Genomic DNA, 20688 nt, shown 5'->3' with positions numbered 1-20688 from the left:
TGTTGGGAATTGACCTTGGTCTTCTGCAAGAGCAGTATACACATGCACTTAACAGCTGAGCTGTCTCTCCAGCCCATGACTAATACTTTATGATTGTGAAGTCCTTGAAATTCCTGAGGAGGGAGGGCCCTGTTTCAGATCAGACAGCGGCCTGGAGTTTTTGCTGACTTCATTCTCTGCAGAATGAAAGACTTTCTTTCTTTGTTTAAGTTGAGGCGTACATAGCATTTCTTCTGCAGTGGAGCCAGGTCAATGTTAGCAAATGTGTTTAGGATGTGACACAAAACACTAGAAGTCCTGTCCTGTTTTGTGTTGTCTCTTTCTTTTTGGGGGTTGAATCTAGGGCTCATGCAAGCTGTGCAAATGCTCCACCACTGAGCCATACCCCACCTCTTGACTGTATTAATTTTTTTAGTGAAGCTTTTGGGATGGTAGCCAGTTGGAAGTACATTCTTGATAACAAAGATAGGGAACTTAAGCTGTTCCCTTTGCTCTCTGGCTGTTTATGACACTCACCTGAATTTCTCTGGAGTCATTCCTGGATTTATTTATTTTTGACTCAGTCTCACTGGCCTGGACCTCACTATATAGAGCAGGCCAGCCTTGAACTCACAGAGATGTGTCTGCCTGCTTCTGCTTCCAGAGTGCTGGGATTAAAAGTGTGTGCTGCTGTGGCCAGTTTCAGGGGGAATTTTTGTGAGTGACTCAAGGAGTAGTTCATTTCTCTTGACAACTTAGTAAAGTTGTGTTTTGAAATCAGTAGGTTTTTTTTTTTTTTTTCCTCTTTTGGTTTTTCAAGACATGGTTTCTCTGTGTAGCCCTGGCTGTCCTGGAACTCACTCTGTAGACCAGGCTGGCCTTGAGCTCACAGAGATCTGCTTGCCTCTGCCTCCCGAGTGCTGGGATCAAAGGTGTGTGCCACCACTACCTGGCTGAAGTCAGTAGTTTTTAATCTTTTAAAACCACACATTCCTTTTTGAAACCAATGAAAGCTATGGAACTTCTCCCTTCAAAAAAAGACACACGATACAAATATACTTTTACGTGTAGGTTTTGTAGGGTCCCTAACTCTCTTCAGGCCTGAGTGGGGTGACATGCAGGCGGGTGAAGCCCACACCAGAGGAAGTGCAGCAGCAGAACTCAGCAGGGCGAGGCCGCCTTGTCAGAGCCTGTCTGGGAAAGCCAGGAAACGCTCACTCCTCCCTTGGAGGCCCTCCTACTCCTACGTTCCTCTTCTTTAATAAATCTGTGTTTGCGCTGCTAAAAATAAACAAAAAACCCTGTAAAGGTTTGAAAAAATGGGCTCTGTGGAGACCCTGTCTCAAAACACCAAAACCAAAAAAAAAAAAAGGAAAGGAAAGAAAAAAGTTGGGAACTAAAAAAATAAGATTTGAGGATAAGTTCACAAAAAATCTTGTTAGCATCTCGAATATTATATTGTTCAGTCTCTGAGATGTCTTGTGTCTTCTATTTTATTGAAAAGTTAAAATGGATATTTGTGAATAAGCTAAGGTTCCTGAGGATAGATGAGTTCTGTGCTGATTTCTAACCTTTACAGTTTAGTTTTCTCAGAAGTACTAAGCCCAAAGAACTAGAGGAACTCCTTTGCCAACCCGTAAGTTTTGGTTTCAGTTTCTCCTTTACCTCAAATGTCTTCATGCAGTGTTCTGCCAGCCCTCAACTCCAAAGTGAACCCAGCAGGCTCTCCATGGCTGAGCTGTATACACCGCCCCCCCCAGTGGCTCTCCATGGCTGAGCTGTATACACCCCCCCAATGGCTCTCCACGGCTGAGCTGTATACACCGCCCCCCAATGGCTCTCCACAACTGAGCTGTATACACCCCCCCACGGTTCTCCATGGCTGAGCTGTATACACCATCACCCCCCCAATGGCTCTCCACGGCTGAGCTGTATACACCCCCCCCCCCCACGGCTCTCCATGGCTGAGCTGTACACACACATACCCCACGGCTCTCCATGGCTGAGCTGTATACACCCCCACACACACGGCTGAGCTGTATACACCCCCCCCACACACACACGGCTGAGCTGTACACACACACCCCCACGGCTCTCCATGGCTGAGCTGTACACACACACACACACACACACACACACACACACACACACACACACACACACCCGGCTCTCCACGGCTGAGCTGTACTCCTGCACAGTTTGCTTTCCTCCTTCCTCCTGTCTGCTCTTTGACTCTTCAAACTGTCAGCTCTTGTCACCATGCAAATAGAGACTCACTCGATTCTGCCTCCAGAGCTGAGGTTACATTCGGAAAGTTGGAATTTCATCTTCTGGTTTCTTTTCAGATTGTGCGAGTTGGGATTTCTATCAGCAAAAGGACCCTTAATTTTTTATATATACAACTGTTTTTGGTTAAATTACTACCTTAAAGAATTTGCTTATAATTAGAATTTTAGTTTGAGAAATGTCAAGACTTTTGAGGATCACGGATTTTTTTTTTAAGGTTTTTTTTTTTTTGGTTTTTTCAAGACAGGGTTTCTCTGTGTAGCTTTGTGCCTTTCCTGGAACTCACTTGGTAGCCCAGGCTGGCCTCGAACTCACAAAGATCCGCCTGCCTCTGCCTCCCAAGTGCTGGGATTAAAGGCGTGCGCCACCACCGCCCGACTTTTTTAAGTTTTTTGAGACAAGTCTTGCCATATAGCTCATGCTGGTCTTAGAATTGAGGCAATCCTCCTGCTTCAGCCTCCTGAGTGCTACAAATGTGTCCTCCCATACCCAGCTGGATTGACTGAATGTAAGGGAGGAGGAGGCTAGCTGAGGCCTCTCCTGTCTGCTCAGGTACCAGACTCTGACAGAGGCGAGCCCGTGAGAACTGCGGAAGGCTTCTTACTAATCTTAGCATTCTTCCTTTTCAGGAAGGGAAAACCCTAATGGTTTGGAACAGAACTGAAAAAAAAAAAATTAACTCAGAAGGGCTTTACATCTGTAAATGAGTTTTACATCTGAAAGTGTATTTTTCCTGTCTTCTGTGAGAGCAGTGGTGGGAACCTCCAGGCCAGCCGCCCAGGGGTTTTTGCTGAGGCAGCTCTTTAGGTCAGCTGCTCGGGAGGTGGTTCAGTTTGTCGAGGGCTTGTGAGACTCAGCATCTTTCTTGACCGAGTGGTGTTCTTTTAGATCTTACACTCTCCCTTATTTCAGCCTTTCGTACAAGTGAGCAGCAGGAACATGAGTGGGGTTGATTTACTGTGTAACTGTAGGTGTGCATTTCTTGGTTTGGGCGATTTTACAGAGTTTTGAGTGAAATGTATGGAGCAGGAAATGTGTAGCTAGAATCCTGAGAGGATTATCCAGACTGACTGGGAGAACAAAGGAAGTTGGGTCAGTTAGAGAAGTATTGCTCCTTTAAAAGCTAAGAGAGAGAGGAAACCAGTCTATATGCAGATTAATTCTTTTTAACTTTCAAGATAATGAGCTGCTATAAAGGAAGAGGAATTTGAAGATATGGGGAAAATAGATATTTAATGTAAAGGAGCTGTCTTGGGGACACATACACACTTAAATCTCTATAAAGGGAAGGTTTTTTTGTCTTTTTTTTGGTTTTTGTTTTTCAGGACAAGGTTTCTCTGTGTAGCTCTGGCTGTCCTGTAGACCAGGCTAGCCTCAAACTCTGCCTCTACCTCCTGAGTGCTGGGATTAAAGGTGGTGCCACCACTACCTGGCTAAGGGAGGTTTTTTTGTTTTTTGTTTTCTGTTTTTTGTTTGTTTGTTTGTTTGTTTGTTTTTTGAGACAGGGTTTCTCTGTGTAGTGTTAGTACCTGTTCTGGATCTCACTCTGTAGACCAGGCTGGTCTCAAACTCACAGAGATCCGCCTGGCTCTGCCTCCTGAGTGCTGGGTTTAAAGACATGTGCCACCACTGCCTGGCAGGTTTTTTTTTTCCCTCCAAGAAAATTCCTGAAGTTGGAGATATGACTCAGTGGTTGAGAGTGCATACTGCTCTTATAGAAGACCCAAGATTGGTTCCCAGCACCCATACTGGATGGCTCACAATTGCCTGTAACTCTGGCTCCAGGCCTCTGTCCTCTCCAGGCACCTGCACTAACATGCACATACCCACACATACACATAGTTAAAATAATAAAAGTAAATCTTAGGAAATTTCCGTGAAGTGTAGGTGAACAGACTATGATAAAAATGGGAGAATTATCAAGCCGCTTTGATTGTATGGTACATATGGCTGCTGATACATAAGGTGAGGAGAGTGGACTGTTGAGCTGAAAGAGCTTTGTTTCTTCCCAGCAGCACTGTCTGTCTTTCCCACGGCTTTCCTGATTCTAGGCTAGAGAGAGGGAGAGGGTAGGTCTCTCACCTGTTTGCATTTTCTCTCCTTGCCGTAAGTTCACAAACAGCGTTTCACTTTACGTTCTGGAAGGACAGACAGCTTTCCTGGAACCAGACGAATCTTCTGATTTCATAGTTCATCCTGTGACACTGGAGTGGGGACGGGGTGGAGTCACAAAGTGTTTGGACCCTCCTGGTTTATGGGATTGTTTTTTTTCCCTCTTTCCCCTTAGGAACGGCGTGAATGTTGAGGGGGCGACACACAAGCAGGTGGTGGACCTGATCCGAGCAGGAGAGAAGGAATTGATCTTGACAGTGTTGTCTGTACCTCCCCATGAGGCTGACAACCTAGATCCCAGTGACGACTCCTTGGGACAATCATTTTATGATTACACAGAAAAGCAAGCAGTGCCCATATCGGTCCCCACATACAAACATGTGGAGCAGAATGGTGAGAAGTTTGTGGTGAGTGTCAGCCCAGCTTGGTCCTCAAACATTGAGCTTTTATTTCCCTCACTCTCATGAATATATTTCAAGCAGTAAAATAAAAGACTGCAGCCTAGGTGAGTTTGTCTGTCAGGAAGTTGGGTTCACTCAGAGAACATCTTGGCACTGATTAAATTGCAGGATGGACTTACACTAATGAAGAGTCCTGTTTCTGCTTAAGTACAATTTCATTTTATTTCCTGACAGTTTCAAGTTTGTATCCTGGTCTTTTGTAAAAATACATGAATTTCTTTTGCCATATGTCTGTGCTAATTGTTTGATTTACTGTTGGCTCTGAGCTATAGACCAAGATTAATTTTGAAAGATATTTTCCAAAATATTTGGATAATACAGAGGCTTGTTATTTTGAAACCTGTGTATTCCTATACTTATTCCTTTCCATATTTTGTTCCTTTTCATTTCTTGGTGATGTCTATGTGCATGAATGACTTCTGAGTTTTTTCTCTGTGGTCCTAATATACTCTGACTGCAATTCCTGTGAGCTGTTTATACATTTCTATTTTGTAGCTATTGTAGATAAGTAGAACTCATCTTGAATTTTAGGTGATATGTGACAGCCCATTTCCTGATGCTGTTTGGTCTTCAAAACGTAGTTGCTATTAATATTCCAGACTGTTTTTCTCTTGTTTGCATTGTTTTATTTGCCTTTGATTGTTTCTGAAACCTTGACATAATAAGCATTAATTCTTTTATCCTTTGTGGAAATGCAGTGGGTTCTGTTAGATATTGGCAAACAGACCACAGGTGTTTAGAGCTGTAGGGCTGGAAGTGTGGCTCAGTGGGTAGAGTGCTTAACTATCGCGTGCGAAGTTCCGGCTCCAGCACTAAATACAAGGCTGATCTGCTGATTAAAGTTACTGCCCCTGCAACTTGGATTTGTCCCTTCTGTAGGAATGAGCCAGTGAACGCGTGAGGAACTCTTCCTCCCAGTGGGAGGTGAACAGAACCCTGAAGTTAGCTGGGGATAGTTGCACGTGGCTTTTGTGTCTGCATGGTCTCTGTTCTTAGAGCTATACACAAAGTTTAGAAAGGAGAGCTGATTGATTGTGGAACCTTTGAGAATTACCTATGGCTTTGACAACTTCTGTAGCCTTGAGACAAGGAATGAAACTACTAATTGTTCTTTTGTAAAAGGTCTGCTGTATTAGCTAAATTTCTGTATGTTTAATCATTCATCTAGCTAGAGGTCCAGTTTTAATGGTGTCCATAGTCTTTTATCTATTACCACAATAAAGACAATATTTTCATCATGCCCCAAATTTCCTTACTCTGTTTTGCAGTTATTGTTCCTTGTTAACCCCTGATCTGTTTTCTGTCTCTTTATTTTGCACTTTTTTTTTTTAATGTCAAACACATGGAAACATATAATATGTATGTGTATTAGTTACTGTTTTTGTTGCTGCAACAAAATACCTGACAGAAAGAAGCTGAGGAATGGCAGGTTTATTGGCTTTGAGTTTGAGAGGACTGCCACATTAGGGAAGGCGTGGTGGCTGGGGTGCTTCTAGCTGCAGTGTGGAAGCATCGAGCAGTTAGTCACACTGCACCCACACTCAGGAAGCAGAGAGACCAGTGCTGCTCCTTAACTCACTTTCTTCTTTTTACTTTTTATTTAGCCTAGGAATTGTGACCACATTCAGGGTAGTCCTTTCCTCAAGTTCAACTTCATTGGAAATGAAAGTTATCGCTAAGGTGATTCTGTATCCACTCAGGTTCCCAATGAAGATGTGTGTGTGTGTGTGTGTGTGTGTGTGTGTGTGTGTGTGTGTGTGTGTGTGTGTGTAGAGGCCTGAGGTCACCATCCTTTCCTCAGTTACTTTCTACCTCTATTATTATTAAGTTTTTACATTATTTGTGTGTTGGGGTGGGGTATGGATGTGGGTGTCCATGGGTGTCTGGAGGTCAGAGAACAACGTGTAGGAATTGGTTCTCTCCTTCCACCATGTGGGCTCCGGGGATTGAACTCAGGTCAGCAGGCTTGGTGGCAAGCAGCCTCACCAGCTGAGCCCTCTCACTGACCTTACGAGAAATTGGCAGAGCTGACAAGATAGCTCAGTGGTTACACTACGATGAAGACCTGAGTTTAGACTCCAACACCCCTGCAATAAGCTACATATGGTTTCTTGCTCACCTGTAACTGCACTGTAGAAGGTAGAGACAGGACTATTTCTAGTACTTGTTGGCTGTCAGACTACCTGAGAAACGAGAGCCCTTGCCTCCAACTAACAAGGCAGACAGTGATGGAGGAGGACAGTCAATGCCCACATTACACAGGTCTGCACTCAGGCACACACTCTGACGTCCACTGCACACACACAAATACATCCCTGCCAGACTTGGATTGCAGGTGTGACTCAGGGGGAGGAACTGTGCTGAGATTACATGAAGCTCCGGGTTCGGGCCCTAGCACCACAGAAACAGGTGTAGTAGAGTGTGCCTGTGATTGCGGCACTCAGGAGGACCAGCAGTTCAAGGTCATTCTCAGCTACACAGAAAGTTTGAGGCCAGTCTATAGGAGACCCTGTTTCAAAAACTCAAAAGAAAGGAAACTGACAAACTACTTTTCAAAAATGCCTTTGTCATGTTTTCATTTTCATTTGCAATAGAGAATTCTAGTTTTTCTATAACCTCGATATGTGGTATTTTAATATCCCCCCCCCCAGGTAGGGACTTGCCAGGTATCCTTGGGTGGCATTTAACTCATAGTGGTGTTGCCTCAGACTCCCAAGTGCTTCAGTTAGAGAGTGGGGTGAGGCACTGTGCCTGGCCTGTCTTTTTTGTCTTTGTTTGTCCTTTGTTTTTTATTTATTTATTTATGTCAGGACTGAACCCAGGGTGTTATGCTTGCTAAGCATAATTTCTCCCACTGAGTTACAGCCTTGAGCTTTAGTCTTTCTTTACTCTTCCTCATTTTTTTAAAAGAGGTTTATTTTCTGCTATTTTTGAGATGGGGCTGGAGGGGGGAGAGGAGTGTGTATGTTTGTGTCTGTGTGCAAGTGCCCACAGAGGCCAGCGTTGAGGCCAGAGGTGTCAGATCCCGCTAGAGCTGGTTGTGAGCCTCTAGGTGGAACCCGGCTTGGGTTCTCTTCAGGAGCAGAACATTCTCTTAACCGTGGAGCCGTCTTGTCAGTCTTTTAAGATATATTTGTATTTTTTATTTACGAGTGTGTGTGTGTGTGTGTGTGTGTGTGTGTGTGTGTGTCTGTCTGTCTGTCTGTCTGTCTGTCTGTGTCTCTGTGAGTGTATGCCAACTGTTTGTAGGTGCCTGCAGAGGTGAGAAGAGGGTGTTGGATCCCTAGGGCTGGAATTATAGGAAGCTGTGAACTGCCTGGTATGAGCTTTTGCAAGAACAGCAAGTGAACTTAACCATGGAGCCATTTCTCCAGCCCCCACTGTGGGCATTCTTGTGGGTAGAGTGGTATCCCACTTTAGTTTTAATTTATACTTAGCCAATAACTCATCAATAATGAATTGATTTCCTTATGATTAACTGCTATTCATGTGTTATCATTGATATGAAGAATCTGCTAATTTTCTGCCCACTTAAAAGTTTGAGTTTTATTATTTTGTGAATAAGAATTTATTATGTGTACTGGATATAAATTCTCTCTTAGATGTTTTGTATTTCTCCTGGTCTGTGGCTTGTCCTTTTATTTTTTAAAGTGTTTTTTTTTTTTTCTTTCTTTTTTTGGTTTTTTAGAGACAGGGTTTCTCTGTGTAGCTTTGTGCCTTTCCTGGAGCTCACTTGGTAGCCCAGGCTGGCCTTGAACTCACAGAGATCCGCCTGCCTCTGCCTCCTGAGTGCTGGGATTAAAGGCGTGCGCCACCAACGCCCGGCCTATTTTTTAAAGTGTTTTAAAGAACAAAAATTAGAAATTTTGATAAAGTCCACTTTGTCAAATTTTAATTATTGGCAGTGCATTTCATGTTTTAGTAAAGCTTCTTAACTCCAGAATGCCGACCCCCCCCATCTCCTTCAGCAGGGTCTTACCATAGAGCCTAGGTTGGCCTTGATCATGATCCTCCTGCCTTAGTCTTCTGAGAGCTGAGGCTCTAGCTATATACCACCACACTTGACTTTATTATTCTGCTATCTTATAAAAGTTTTATAGTTACTTTAACTATTTTTGTAATAATGTATAAACCATTACTATAATCATTCATATAAATTGTGTAGTTTGATGGTATTTAGAGTGTTTACAGATTGTACCACAACAGTCAATTTTACAACATTTTCATTACTTTGATGCACTGTGCACTATAGCCATCATCCCCCTAGACCTTCCATCTTCCTTCAGCTCCAGCTCATACTAGTCTACTTTCTGTCCTATAAGTTGACATATACTGAACATTTCATTTAGCTATTTTCAAGGCTTACCTGTGTTGTATTATGAACCTATATTTTATTTTAACTTTATTAGAATTCCACAACATGGTGTACTTATTAGTTAGGGTTTTCTGAACGAACAGGACTGATAGAAATTCCCTTTTAACATATATGTGGGGGGGGGCATTTATTGGACTGGCTTATAGGATGTGGTCTGGGTTGTGAACAGTGGCTGTCTCACAATGGAAAGTCTGAGAATCCAGTAGGTGATCCATTCATGAGGCTGATGTCTCTCTGGTCCCAATTTGGTGCATCCTGGAGGATTCCTGGAGAGCTGCTAATCTTCAGTCTACATTGGCATCCTAAAAAAGTTGGCAGCAACAGGACAGATGAACTTATCAACAAGAGTGCAAAAAGCAAAAGGCAAAGCTTCCTTCTTCCATGTCTCTTTTTGATGGTGGGGGAGTTGATACAGTTTCTCTGTATAGCTCTGGCTGCCCTGCAATTCACCAGGCTGGCCTCAAACTCAGAGATTCACCTGTCTCTGCCTCCTGAGGGCTGGGTTTAAAAGCATGCACTACCACTACCTGACCTTCCATGTCCTTTTATGTGAGCCACCACCAGGTATGACCCAGATTTATCTTCCTGCTTTAAAAAATACCTGATTAAGAAAATCTCTCAGCTGGGTGTTGGTGGTGCTTGCCTTTAATCCCAGCACTTGTGAGGCAGAGGCAGGTGGATCTCTGTGAATTGGAGGCCAGCCTGGTCTACAGAGTTAGTTCTAGGACAGCCAGGGCTACACAGACAAACTGTCTCAAAAAAACTTAAAAAAAAAAAAGAAGAAGAAAGAAAGAAAAAGAAAGAAAGAGAAAGAAAGTCTCACAGGAGTGCCCAGCAGCTTGGGTTTTAGTTGATTGCATGCAGATGTAGTCAAGTTGACAACCAAGATCAGCCATCACATACAGTATAGCACTTTTTTTTTTTTTTTTTTTTTTTTGGTTTTTCGAGACAGGGTTTCTCTGTGTAGCTTTGCGCCTTTCCTGGATCTCACTTGGTAGCCCAGGCTGGCCTCGAACTCACAAAGATCCACCTGCCTCTGCCTCCTGAGTGCTGGGATTAAAGGCGTGCGCCACCACCACCCGGCCTAAGCACTTTTATGTTTTCAAATCTGTGATCCACTTTTGTTGATTTTCTGGGTGTATTATGAGGGTCAAGTTTACACACACACACACACACACACACACACACACACACACTATTGTTAGTTCTTTGTTGTGACACCTTCTAGGAGGTTGGCTGAGTCAGAATGAAGGCAATCTCTCTTTCCCAACTACTGGCTGTCAAAAACCCATTGAAGTGGATGATGAATGCAGACTTTGTACTTTGTCTGAGAATCGAATGGCCACAGAAGTAGCCGCTGGTGCCCTGGGTGAAGAGTGGAAGGGTCACGTGGTGCAGTCAGTGGTGGGAATAACAAGGTGTCTTGACTCATGGCGGAATGTGCAGCTGCTGTTGACTGGGAGCATTCTTGTTACAGACCCAGGAGAACAGAACCACGTACTGTGGATGTCAACCTGAGTGTTCTCAACTTGGTTAATATTGAAAAGGATATTACTGGATTTGTGCTTTGGCAGTTGCGGTCCAAAGCATAATCTGAAAGCATTTCAATCACTCAAAAGATGATACCCACCAATATGTTGTCAGAAAGCCCTTAAACAAAGGTTGGAGGTTCATTACCAAAGCACCCCAAATATAGTGTCTTGTTACTCCATGTGTCCGTCCTGCAGCACAAATGCTATTGAACTACTCTGAAGAAACAGCACACCAAGAAAAATGAGGAGGCTCCAGAATATGCTAAACTTTTAGCCAAGAGATTGTTGTTCAAATCTTAGATGGTCTTTTAATAAAAAACCCAGAGCCAGGGTGAAAGCTGAAAGATCAGAGAAGCAGAACAGCCAGCCACTAGTTCTTACCTCACAAAACCCTCAGCCTAAAGAGAGTGAGTTCCTGTTTCCTCACACCTTATATACCTTTCTCTTCCCTGCCATATTATTTCCTGGGATTAAAGGCATGTGTGTGCTTCCCAAGCAAAGCATGAGATCTCAAGTGCTGGGATTAAAGGTGTGTGCTACCACTGCCTGGCTGTTTCTCTCCTATACTGGATCAGTCTCATGTAGCCTAATGTGACCTTGACCTCACAGAGATCCAAATGGATCTCTGCCTCCTGAATGATAGGATTAAAGGTGTGTGCCATCACTGTCTGGCCTCTATGTCTAATCTAGTGGGTGGCTCTGTCCTCTGATCCTCAGGCAAGTTTATTGGGGTACACAATATATCACCACAAAAGAAAAACTCCAGTAACAGATTGCTAAGAGACATAGGCTGTCTTCACTGAGAGCTACTTCTAAGTCCGAATCCAGTCAAAAATAAGCCCATAAGAGTAACAAATAAATGACCAGACCTTGACTCTCAAAAAAAATTAACCCCCTTATTATAATTTATTCCAGTCATTACTATATATGTACTTAAAAATCTGTAGCAGATCTGGGGGGACTGCTGAAAGTTAAAGGCTAGCTTAGTCTACATGTGTTCCAGACCAGCCTGGACTAGACTACTGAGTGAGACACTGTTTCAGAGACACATATGTGTATGCATACACATTCGTGTGTGTGTGTGTGTGTGTGTGTGTGTGTGTGTGTGTGTGTGTGTGAGAGAGAGAGAGAGAGAGAGAGACAGAGACAGACAGAGAGAGACAGAGAGACAGAGACAGAGAGACAGAGAGAGACAGACTATGTAATGGCTCAGGTTGGCTTCAAACTTGTTATGTATTGCTAGCAATTCTTCTAACCCAATCTTCTAATGCTAGGATTATGAGCATAGGTTATCACATCTGGATTAAATATATTTTTTAATATTAACTGACACAGTCATTTTACATAGTTGTGGGGTACAGTATGCCATAGCAAATCCTTGTATATAATGTGTAATGATCAATATAGAGTAATTGAACATATTTGCCTAGTTCTTGGTCGTAGAAGAACAATTTCAACTTTCCCTCATTGATGTGATTTAGGCTGTGGGTTTGTCCTATATAGTCCTGACTGTGTTGAGATACAATCCTGGTATACTTTCCTGAAAGCTTTTTTTTTTTTTGGAGGAAAGCTGAACTTCAGCAAATACTTTCTCTGAATGTGTTGAGATGATGGTGATTTTTAGTATTCATTATTTGATAGGATGTATTTATTGATTTGCATATGTTGAATCATTTTTTTTATTTGTTCATCTATAATTTTATGTATTGTTAAATTTGATTTACTAGTATTTTGTTGAAAAGCTTTTACATGTCTGTTCACTAAGGATATTGACTTTTAGTTTTCCTGTTTTTGTTGTATAGGATCTGGTGTGTGCGTGCATGTGTGCGTGTGTGGAGAGGGGGGTAGGTGCATGCCAGGTATGCATGCCAGGGCACAGATACGAAAGTCTAGAGCACAACTTGTAGGAGTCAGTTCTCTTTTACTGTGTGAGTTCCAAGCATTGAACCAAGGTCATTAGCCTTGTCAGCAGCACCTTTACCCACCGAGGCATCTTGTTCACTTTAGACTACTTTTCATGTATTTGTACAGTTTGTAAATCTTGTAAATTAAATCTTATTTTTGACAGTTTCATGCTTACAAACAATACAATGTATCTTGATGATAATGCGCTCCAAATCTCTCTTCAACTTCCATAAAGCACCCTGACATTTCCCCTTCCCCTTCATGTCCTTTCCTTATTGATTGATTGATTGATTGATTGGTTGGTTACCCACTGAGTCTTGGTGCTTCTTGTTGGAATGTTGACTGATGTTGTGTAGGTGACCATAACTGTAGAGAGTTCATGTCATGTCCAGAAGGCAGCATTTCACAGCACCCTTCTCATCCTTTGGCTTTCTCTCTCTCTCTCTCTCTCTCTCCTCTCTCTCTCTCTCTCTCCCTCTCTCTCTCTCTCTCTCACACACACACACACACACACCCTTACACATTGTTTCCTGAGCCCTGTGTTGAGGAAGAATTAATACAGATGGTTCATTTTGGCCTGAGTCCTGAATGGTTACTTAATCCTCAGCACTTTGACTGATTATCATTCTGCATTAACTGCTGCTCATTGAAGAGAGCAGCTTTTCTGGCTAGGATTGAAGGAAGCATTTATCTGAGTGTATAAACATAATTATTTAGAAGACTATTTGACATTTAGCAGGACCACAGTAATAGGTTGCTCTCTAGAACTTATGACTCCCTTAGTCATGGCCTTTTGACCAGATTCATGTAGTAGGCATGGATTTCCTCCTGTAGAACAGGCCTCAAATCCACTCCGACAATCATTGTTGGTTACCCCTTCTGTGTGCCACAAGTGCACCAGTGGGCACATCTTGCCTGATATGTCAGTACTGTAGCATGCAGGTTCACTGCTAGGAGTACAATTGGTGGTCTTCTCACCCAGTAGCCTGCAGAGGACCCTCTCAGGCTGTGAAAGCTAGCCAGTAAGTTTTCAAGTCAGTTCCCGCTTGATTTCTCTATGTCCACAACCTAAGTATGTTGTATCTGCAGCAACAGAGTTTGATCACCTCGTTTTGATGGGCAAGCAGGAGCAATGTAGCAGCCTGTGTTTTGGGGGCCTCTGGAGCATCCCTGACTAACTTACAGGGAGGCATTCCATACCTCACACTGAGATTTCATTAATAATTCATGCCTGTTTAAATTATACTTTTAATTAGCTTACAAAATAGTGGGTTTCCATAAAGGTTTTCATGTTGATTTCTTGTGTGTGTGTGTGTGTGTGTGTGAGAGAGAGAGAGAGAAAGAGAGGGAGAGGGAGAGGGAGGGGGTGGGGTATTGGAAAAACAGGTTTATTATCATTTCTTTGACTTTGTTGAAACTTGATTTGTAGTCTAACATACAGTCAGTTCCATAGAATTCTATTTGATGATGAAAAGAATGTGTGTGTGTTCCATAACTCTTAGATAGAATGTTGTATAATTTTTTTTGGGTGTTTTTAGTCCTTAGAATAGGTTGTTGATATTTTGGAGAGGTCTGCGTGGTTGCCCAGTAATGAAAGTGTGGTGTCAAGTTTCTAGCTGTTAGTGCATTCGAGTCCCCTCCTTTTAGTTATAATAATATTTGCTTAGATAATTGGATGCTTTGGGGATTATATTATCCCCTTATTTCTTGTTGAATTTGTCCCTTTATCATTATATATTGATGCCTTTTGTCTCATACAGTTTTGGTTTTTTTTTTACATAAAACTTATTTTTATGTAAGAATAGCTACTATTGCTTGCTTTTATTTTATTTTTCTATCCGTTACTTTTGATCTTTGTGTTTACTTGGTAAAGTGAATTTCTTAAGGTAGCATAGTGTTGGTCCTGTTATAATTCATTCAGTCTATATTTTTTATTTTATTTTTTCAACTAGATAGGGTTTCTCTGTGTGTCCTTGGCTGTCCTGGAATTTACTTTATAGACCAGGCTGGCCTCAGACTCATAGGGATTCGCCTGCCTCTGCCTCCTGAGTGCTGGGATCAAAGAGGTGTACCCTTCCAAGATTATTGATAAGTAAAAATGTACTCTTGTCATTTAATATTCTAGTAATTTTGTGCATTTTTTTCCTTGTTCATTTTTGTGGTTTGAGTTTCTGTATTATTAAGGTTTCATTGTTTTCTCTTTTTATGTATATATTGTGTTAGTTTTGTGTTTTCATGATGATCACCATTTTTTCCCCCAATGGAGGATGCCTTTAAGCATGGCAGTAATGAATTTCTTCAGGTTTTTTACTTCTCTTGGAAAGACTTCATTTTCTTTCTTTCCTTTTTTTTTTTTTTTTTTTTTTTTTTTATGAAAAGCTTTACTGGTATATTTGGTTGGCAATTTTTTCTTTCTGGACTTTAAAAATATCATCCCTTCTCTGGCTTATGAAAAGTTTCTGCTGAGAATCTGATGTTAGTGTAATGATTTTCTCATTCATGATTTGACTTTTTTTTTCTTTTTTTCTTTTTTAAATTATACTCATGATATTTATTAATTACACTCATGATATTAATCACATTTGTGGTATTCCTAGATTACATTCGCAGTATTCATTCAATTATATATATATATATATATATATATATATATATATATATATATATATTTAATTTTAATTTTTAAATGCCGAATGTCATTTATTGAAGGAGGGAGGAGGTCTTAAATACAGGCTTACAGCACAACGGGAGAACCCCAGAGGGCTACTGATGTTTTACAATCTTGCATCTAAGCTGTTAATGTCCATTATTCAGGATACACAGACAAGGAACTTCCCTTAAGCATTCAGGAGGGTGGAACCCAACAGGGAATTAGCATAGGGAGGATATCAAGGTCAAGGTCAGCAAGCAAGGTAACAGTTACCCAAAACAGGGGGGGGGGGTGGGGCAGGAACCTATAGGTCCCCCTTTTATTAAAAATGAGCTTCTTTCTGACTTGGGTTGTGTGGGACGTCAGCAGGTCACCTTACCCGTCATGGAGACGGCTGCCCAGGCCATACAGGTGCTCTGTCTTAGGTCTCTGAATACTCATTATCATACAGGCTCACATGATTTGACTTTTATTTTAAAAATGTATATGGGGTTGGGGGTTGTTTGGTTTTCCCATCGTTGTCTTTAAAAAGAGAAAGGATTTATTTTGACTCATAGTTCTGAAGGGGATGCAGTGCACCATGGTGGGGAAGGTGTGGTGGCAAGGGCATGAGGCTCACGTTCCTCAACAGTCTGGGAGCAGAGCTGTGGTTTCCCTTTTTTTTTTTTTTTTTTTGAGGCAGGATTTATGTAGCTCAGGCTGGCCTCAGACTCAATATATAGCTGAGGATGATGCTGAACTCATTGTCCTCCACCTTCCAAGTGCTGGGATTACAGGCCTGCTCCACACACCTGTCTCTTTGTCTTGTTCTTCTGACATGTGACCACAAGGTGCCTCAGAGAAGACCTTTTATTGCTGAAATCTACTAAATTTGAATTATCTTCCCTAAGATTTGAAAACTTTCCATCAGCTTTTATTGACTAGGGTTTCTCTCTCTCTCTTCCTCTCCTCCCTCCCTCTTCCTCAATTATATGTGTATGAGAGTTTAGTCTATATGACTGTATATGTACCATATGGATGGCTGGTGTCCAAAGACACCAGAAGAGGGCATCAGATTCCCTGGAACGGAAGTTACAGATGGTTGTGAGTCCCCATGAGGGTGATGGGAATCGAACCTGGGTCTTCTGCAAACACCAGTGTTCTTAACTGCTGAGACATCTTTCTAGCCCTATAATTGTTTTTTTAAAATTAGTTGAGGCTGGGGCTGGTCAAATGGCTCAGCAGGGAAAGGTGCTTGCTGCCAAGCCTAATAATGCCCCAGAACTCACCTAGTAGGAAAGAACCCACTTTAAGTTGTCTTCTGACCATGCACACACCCCTGTTTAAAGTATTAGTTGAGGAAAAGAATTCATCCTTTGAATCTCCTTTTAGATGTTTTGCTGACTTCTTTTCATTTGAGGTCTGCTGGAGAGTTACTGTGTTCCTTTGGAGATGCAATGCCATTGTGCTTGGGTTTCTGCATTGTTTATTCATTTGCCACATCATTGCTTGTACCAAGTTAAATAAAAAATACCATATAGTGTATGGTATATGTGTGAGTGTGGTATGTACCACGGGGTGCTTGTAGTGGCAACTTGTCAGAGGTGTGTTTGTCAGAGGACAACTTCCAGGAGTCTATTCTCTCTTCCACCATGGGATTGGGAATCAAATTTAGGTCATCAGGCTTGTGTGCCCAAGCCCAATGCTTTTTACCCACAGAGCCATCTTGCCGGCCCTGCCTGTATCAGTTTTTTTTTTTTTTTTTTTTTTTTTTTTTTTTTTTTTGGTTTTTCGAGACAGGGTTTCTCTGTGTAGCTTTGCGCCTTTCCTGGAACTCACTTGGTAGCCCAGGTTGGCCTCGAACGCCTGTATCAGTTTTACAGGGTGGTTTTCATTAAGAAAATGGGAAGAATTTTCCTGGCATTGTGTCCTGCACTATCATTTTAATAGGTTGCATCAGCATTGGTTAGGGGTGAGTGTTTTAATGTGTAGTTTCTGTGTAGCTTCTACAAGTATAATCAGCTTTGGTGGTGTCTGAATGTTTTAGTGTTGTATAAATTATATGATTGTAATACAAATCGGAATGCAGCTCTTTTGGGCAGGTTGGTTTAGGCATAGAGTGTGCCTGTCAGTTTCTGTGGGTTGCATGGAGGTGGCTTTACCCTAGAAGAACTGTAGAATATAGGTGAGATGCAGCTGGTGCATTAGCAGAGGTGTGTTATCATCACATTTTTAAGGACCATGTCAGGGTATGGCCATGTTGGTAAGTTTAGATAAGTATGCATACCCACAGCATGACTGCTAGCAGAGCAGAAAATGTATCAGTATCTAGTGCTACATGGGCACCAGGGGGTACCCATCAATGTCTGCATGAGTGACTTTTCAGAGCTTCTCACTGACTCATTTTAATATCTACTTCCTGGGGTAGAGGGAAGGTTGGCATCCAGGGCCTGTGGCAAGGTGAATGAAGCCATGCAGGGGTTCACAGGGCTGGACCTATCAAGCTGTCTTTTGCTGCTTCCTAAGGCCCTGGTGTAGAAGTCTCAGGATGGCAGTAGGAGCTGGGGAGGGATGGGTGAGTACAATTTAATTACAGTAATGAACAGTGATAATAGTAACTGGGCCCAGGCCTGTGTTGGTTACAATCGTTTACCACCAAGTGTTCCAGGTATGTATGGAAATAGCTGGGGCCTCCTACTTAGTCTTTTTCTTGCTACACAGAGACCCTCTTGGCTCAGGGTTAATCTTGAGAGATAAGATGATAAGTACTATGTTGTTCTTAGTTCTCTTTTGGAAATTTATTTATTCATTTATTTGTTAGTTTTGGAGATAGGGTCTCACTGTGTAGCCCTAGCTGACCTGGAAATTGGTATGTAGCCAGGGTGGCCTTGAAGTTAGAGATCCCTATGCCTTCTGAGTGTTGGAATTAAAGACATGGGCTATACATATCCTGCCCCTTAAAAATAAAACAATGCCTCACAGACTTGCCTTAGGCCAGTTTTATGGAGGCGTTTTCTCAATTAAGATTTCCCCAGATATGTCCTAAGTTTGTGTCGATTTGACAATAAACTAGCCAGGACAGTTGACCACACCTTGTCAGTTTGACACACAAACACGTCATTTACTAAGGCCATAATCTTTTCCTTTCTTGATCATCCTGAAGATTTCATATTAATATCAGCATCACAATATGAAACATTCCAGCTTTTTAAACACTCTACAGTCTTTGCATTTTCAGTTTCTTTAAAACATCCAGTTTCAGCTGGGTGGTGGTGGTGGTGGTGGTGGTGGTGCTGCTGCTGCTGCTGCTGCTGCTGCTGCTGCACGCCTTTGATCCCAGCACTCAGGAGGCAGAGGCAGGTTAATCTCTAAGTTTGAGGCCAGCCTGGACTACAGAGTGAGTTCCAGGACAGCCAGGGCTACACAGAGAAACCCTGTCTTGAAAAACCAAAACAACAACAACAACAACAAAACCCAGTTTTCCTGAAATATCCATAATTTCTCTAAAATATCCACAGTCTCTCTAAAATTCCTAAACCTCTTCACTGTGGTCTTCTGTAAAATAAAAATAAATTACACACTTTCTCACTCCACGATGGAAGAACCGGAGCATAGTTATAATCAAATCAAGCAAAACTAAAGCTGACCAGTGTAGAAGGCTTAGTGCCTGACGTCTGGGGCCCACGCACAATCCTCTGCCTCTGAAGGATCTTAGCAGCACCTCTCAGGCTCTGCTTTCCACAACACACACAGCTCCACCCCACAGCTGCTTCTCTCCTTGGCAGTCATCCTGTGGTCCTGGCATCTCTAGCATGCTGGGGTCTCCGTTACAGCTGGACTGCACCTTCACTAAGAGCCTCACCTGAGCTCTGTGTTGACTCTGACCCTGCTATACAGTGTCACGTCCCGGATGCTCTCTATGACTCCTTCATGTCTTCAAAACCAGTATCCCCGCAGAACCTACACATTACCAGGTTTGACTGCTAGTGCAAAATGCAGCTTTGGACCATCCTGGAACACAGCTTGTGTGTGCTGACCCCAAGGAAACACTTTTTGTTGTTGTTTTGAGACAGGGTCTCTTTACATAGATCTGGCTGTCCTGGAACTCACTATGTAGACCATGCTGGCCTCAAACTCAAAAGATTTGCCTACCTCTGCCTCCCCAGTGCTGGGATTATAGGTGTGCAAGTTTCTTCTTAATCACAGTGATTCTTCAGGCCCAGCTGACCAGTGTTGATTGTCCTATCAAAGTAACATTTTTGCTTTGTAGTTCTGGTTTCTTGCTAATCACTTTAGCCACAGCCTAAGCTACAGATGACCAGAACCACAGATTCTTAAAGCTCAAAATATCAAACAGCCACAATGAAGTCTATAATGGACTCTCAAACTTTCTCCTGAAACTTCACAAGCCAGTCCTCAGGGCAGACATTGCTCTCAGAACTTACCTTCTAAGTTCCCATAATACCTCATTAAGCTCTGAACACTCAATGGCTTTTCTGTCCCAAAGTTCTAGTGTCCTTCCATACTCCTCCCCAAAACATGGTCAAATCTGTCACAGTAGTACCCTATGGCCTGATACCAGTTTCTGTCTTACTTGGAGTTTCTATTGTTGTGATAAATACTGTAACTAAAAGCAACTTGGCTAGGAAAGGGTTTATTTTATCTTACAGTTTGTAGTTTATCACCCAGGGAAATCAGGTGAGGAACTTAGAGGCAGGAACTGAAACAGAGGCCATGGAGGAACTTCCTTGCTGGCTTGCCCCACATGGCTTACTCTGCCTACTTTCTTATACAACTCAGGGATACCTGCCCAGGGCTGGAGAGATGGCTCAGTGGTTAAGAGTACTGGCTGCTCTTCCAGAGGACCTGGGTTCAATTTCTAGCATCCACATGGCATCTCACAACTGTCTGTAACTCCAGTTCCAAGGGATCTGACACCTTTCCACAGACATTCATATAAGGAAAACACCAATGCAGATAAAATAAAAAGAAACAAATCATTTAAAAAAGAGAAATATTCCAACAGGCTTGCCTATGGGCCACTCTAGTGTAGTCATTTTCTCAGTTGAGAGTCTCTTTATTGAAATGACTGGCTGTGTCAAGTTGACGGTAAACAAGTGGGACCCCTGTGCAGATAGATCTCTGCTTGGAGCTCTCCTCTGTTTGCCAGCTTTCTAGAACACATTCAAATTCCTCAGGTTTCTTTTGTGTGTGTGTTTTCTTCAGTAGGAACATTAGTTTGTAAGGAGTATGTAATACCTGAATCTGAAGTTTTATAGGTTTTTCTTTATGTATAAAAAGCTATTATTTAATGAACTGACTCCTTTAACATTATTATTATTATTATTTTTTAAAGACACAGTTTTTCTCTGTAGCACTGGCTATCCTGTCCTGGGACTCTCTCTTAGA

At 42.3% G+C, this 20688-nt stretch overlaps 1 protein-coding gene across 2 annotated transcripts in view; it reads left to right on the top strand.

Annotated features, from left to right (window-relative positions):
- Positions 1–20688, top strand: part of Snx27 (sorting nexin 27) — an 86216-nt gene that overhangs the window by 19307 nt on the left and 46221 nt on the right. For both annotated transcript variants that reach the window (XM_028857446.2, XM_028857447.2), the window contains exon 2: positions 4553–4784. In XM_028857446.2, the coding sequence (XP_028713279.1) occupies positions 4553–4784 (232 nt within the window). The remainder of the gene's footprint in view (positions 1–4552; positions 4785–20688) is intronic.

Source organism: Peromyscus leucopus, chromosome 6, assembly GCF_004664715.2.
Source record: "Peromyscus leucopus breed LL Stock chromosome 6, UCI_PerLeu_2.1, whole genome shotgun sequence".
Taxonomy (NCBI): domain Eukaryota; kingdom Metazoa; phylum Chordata; class Mammalia; order Rodentia; family Cricetidae; genus Peromyscus; species Peromyscus leucopus.
Note: the sequence above shows the minus strand (reverse complement) of the source record. Positions and strands in the feature narration are given on the sequence as shown.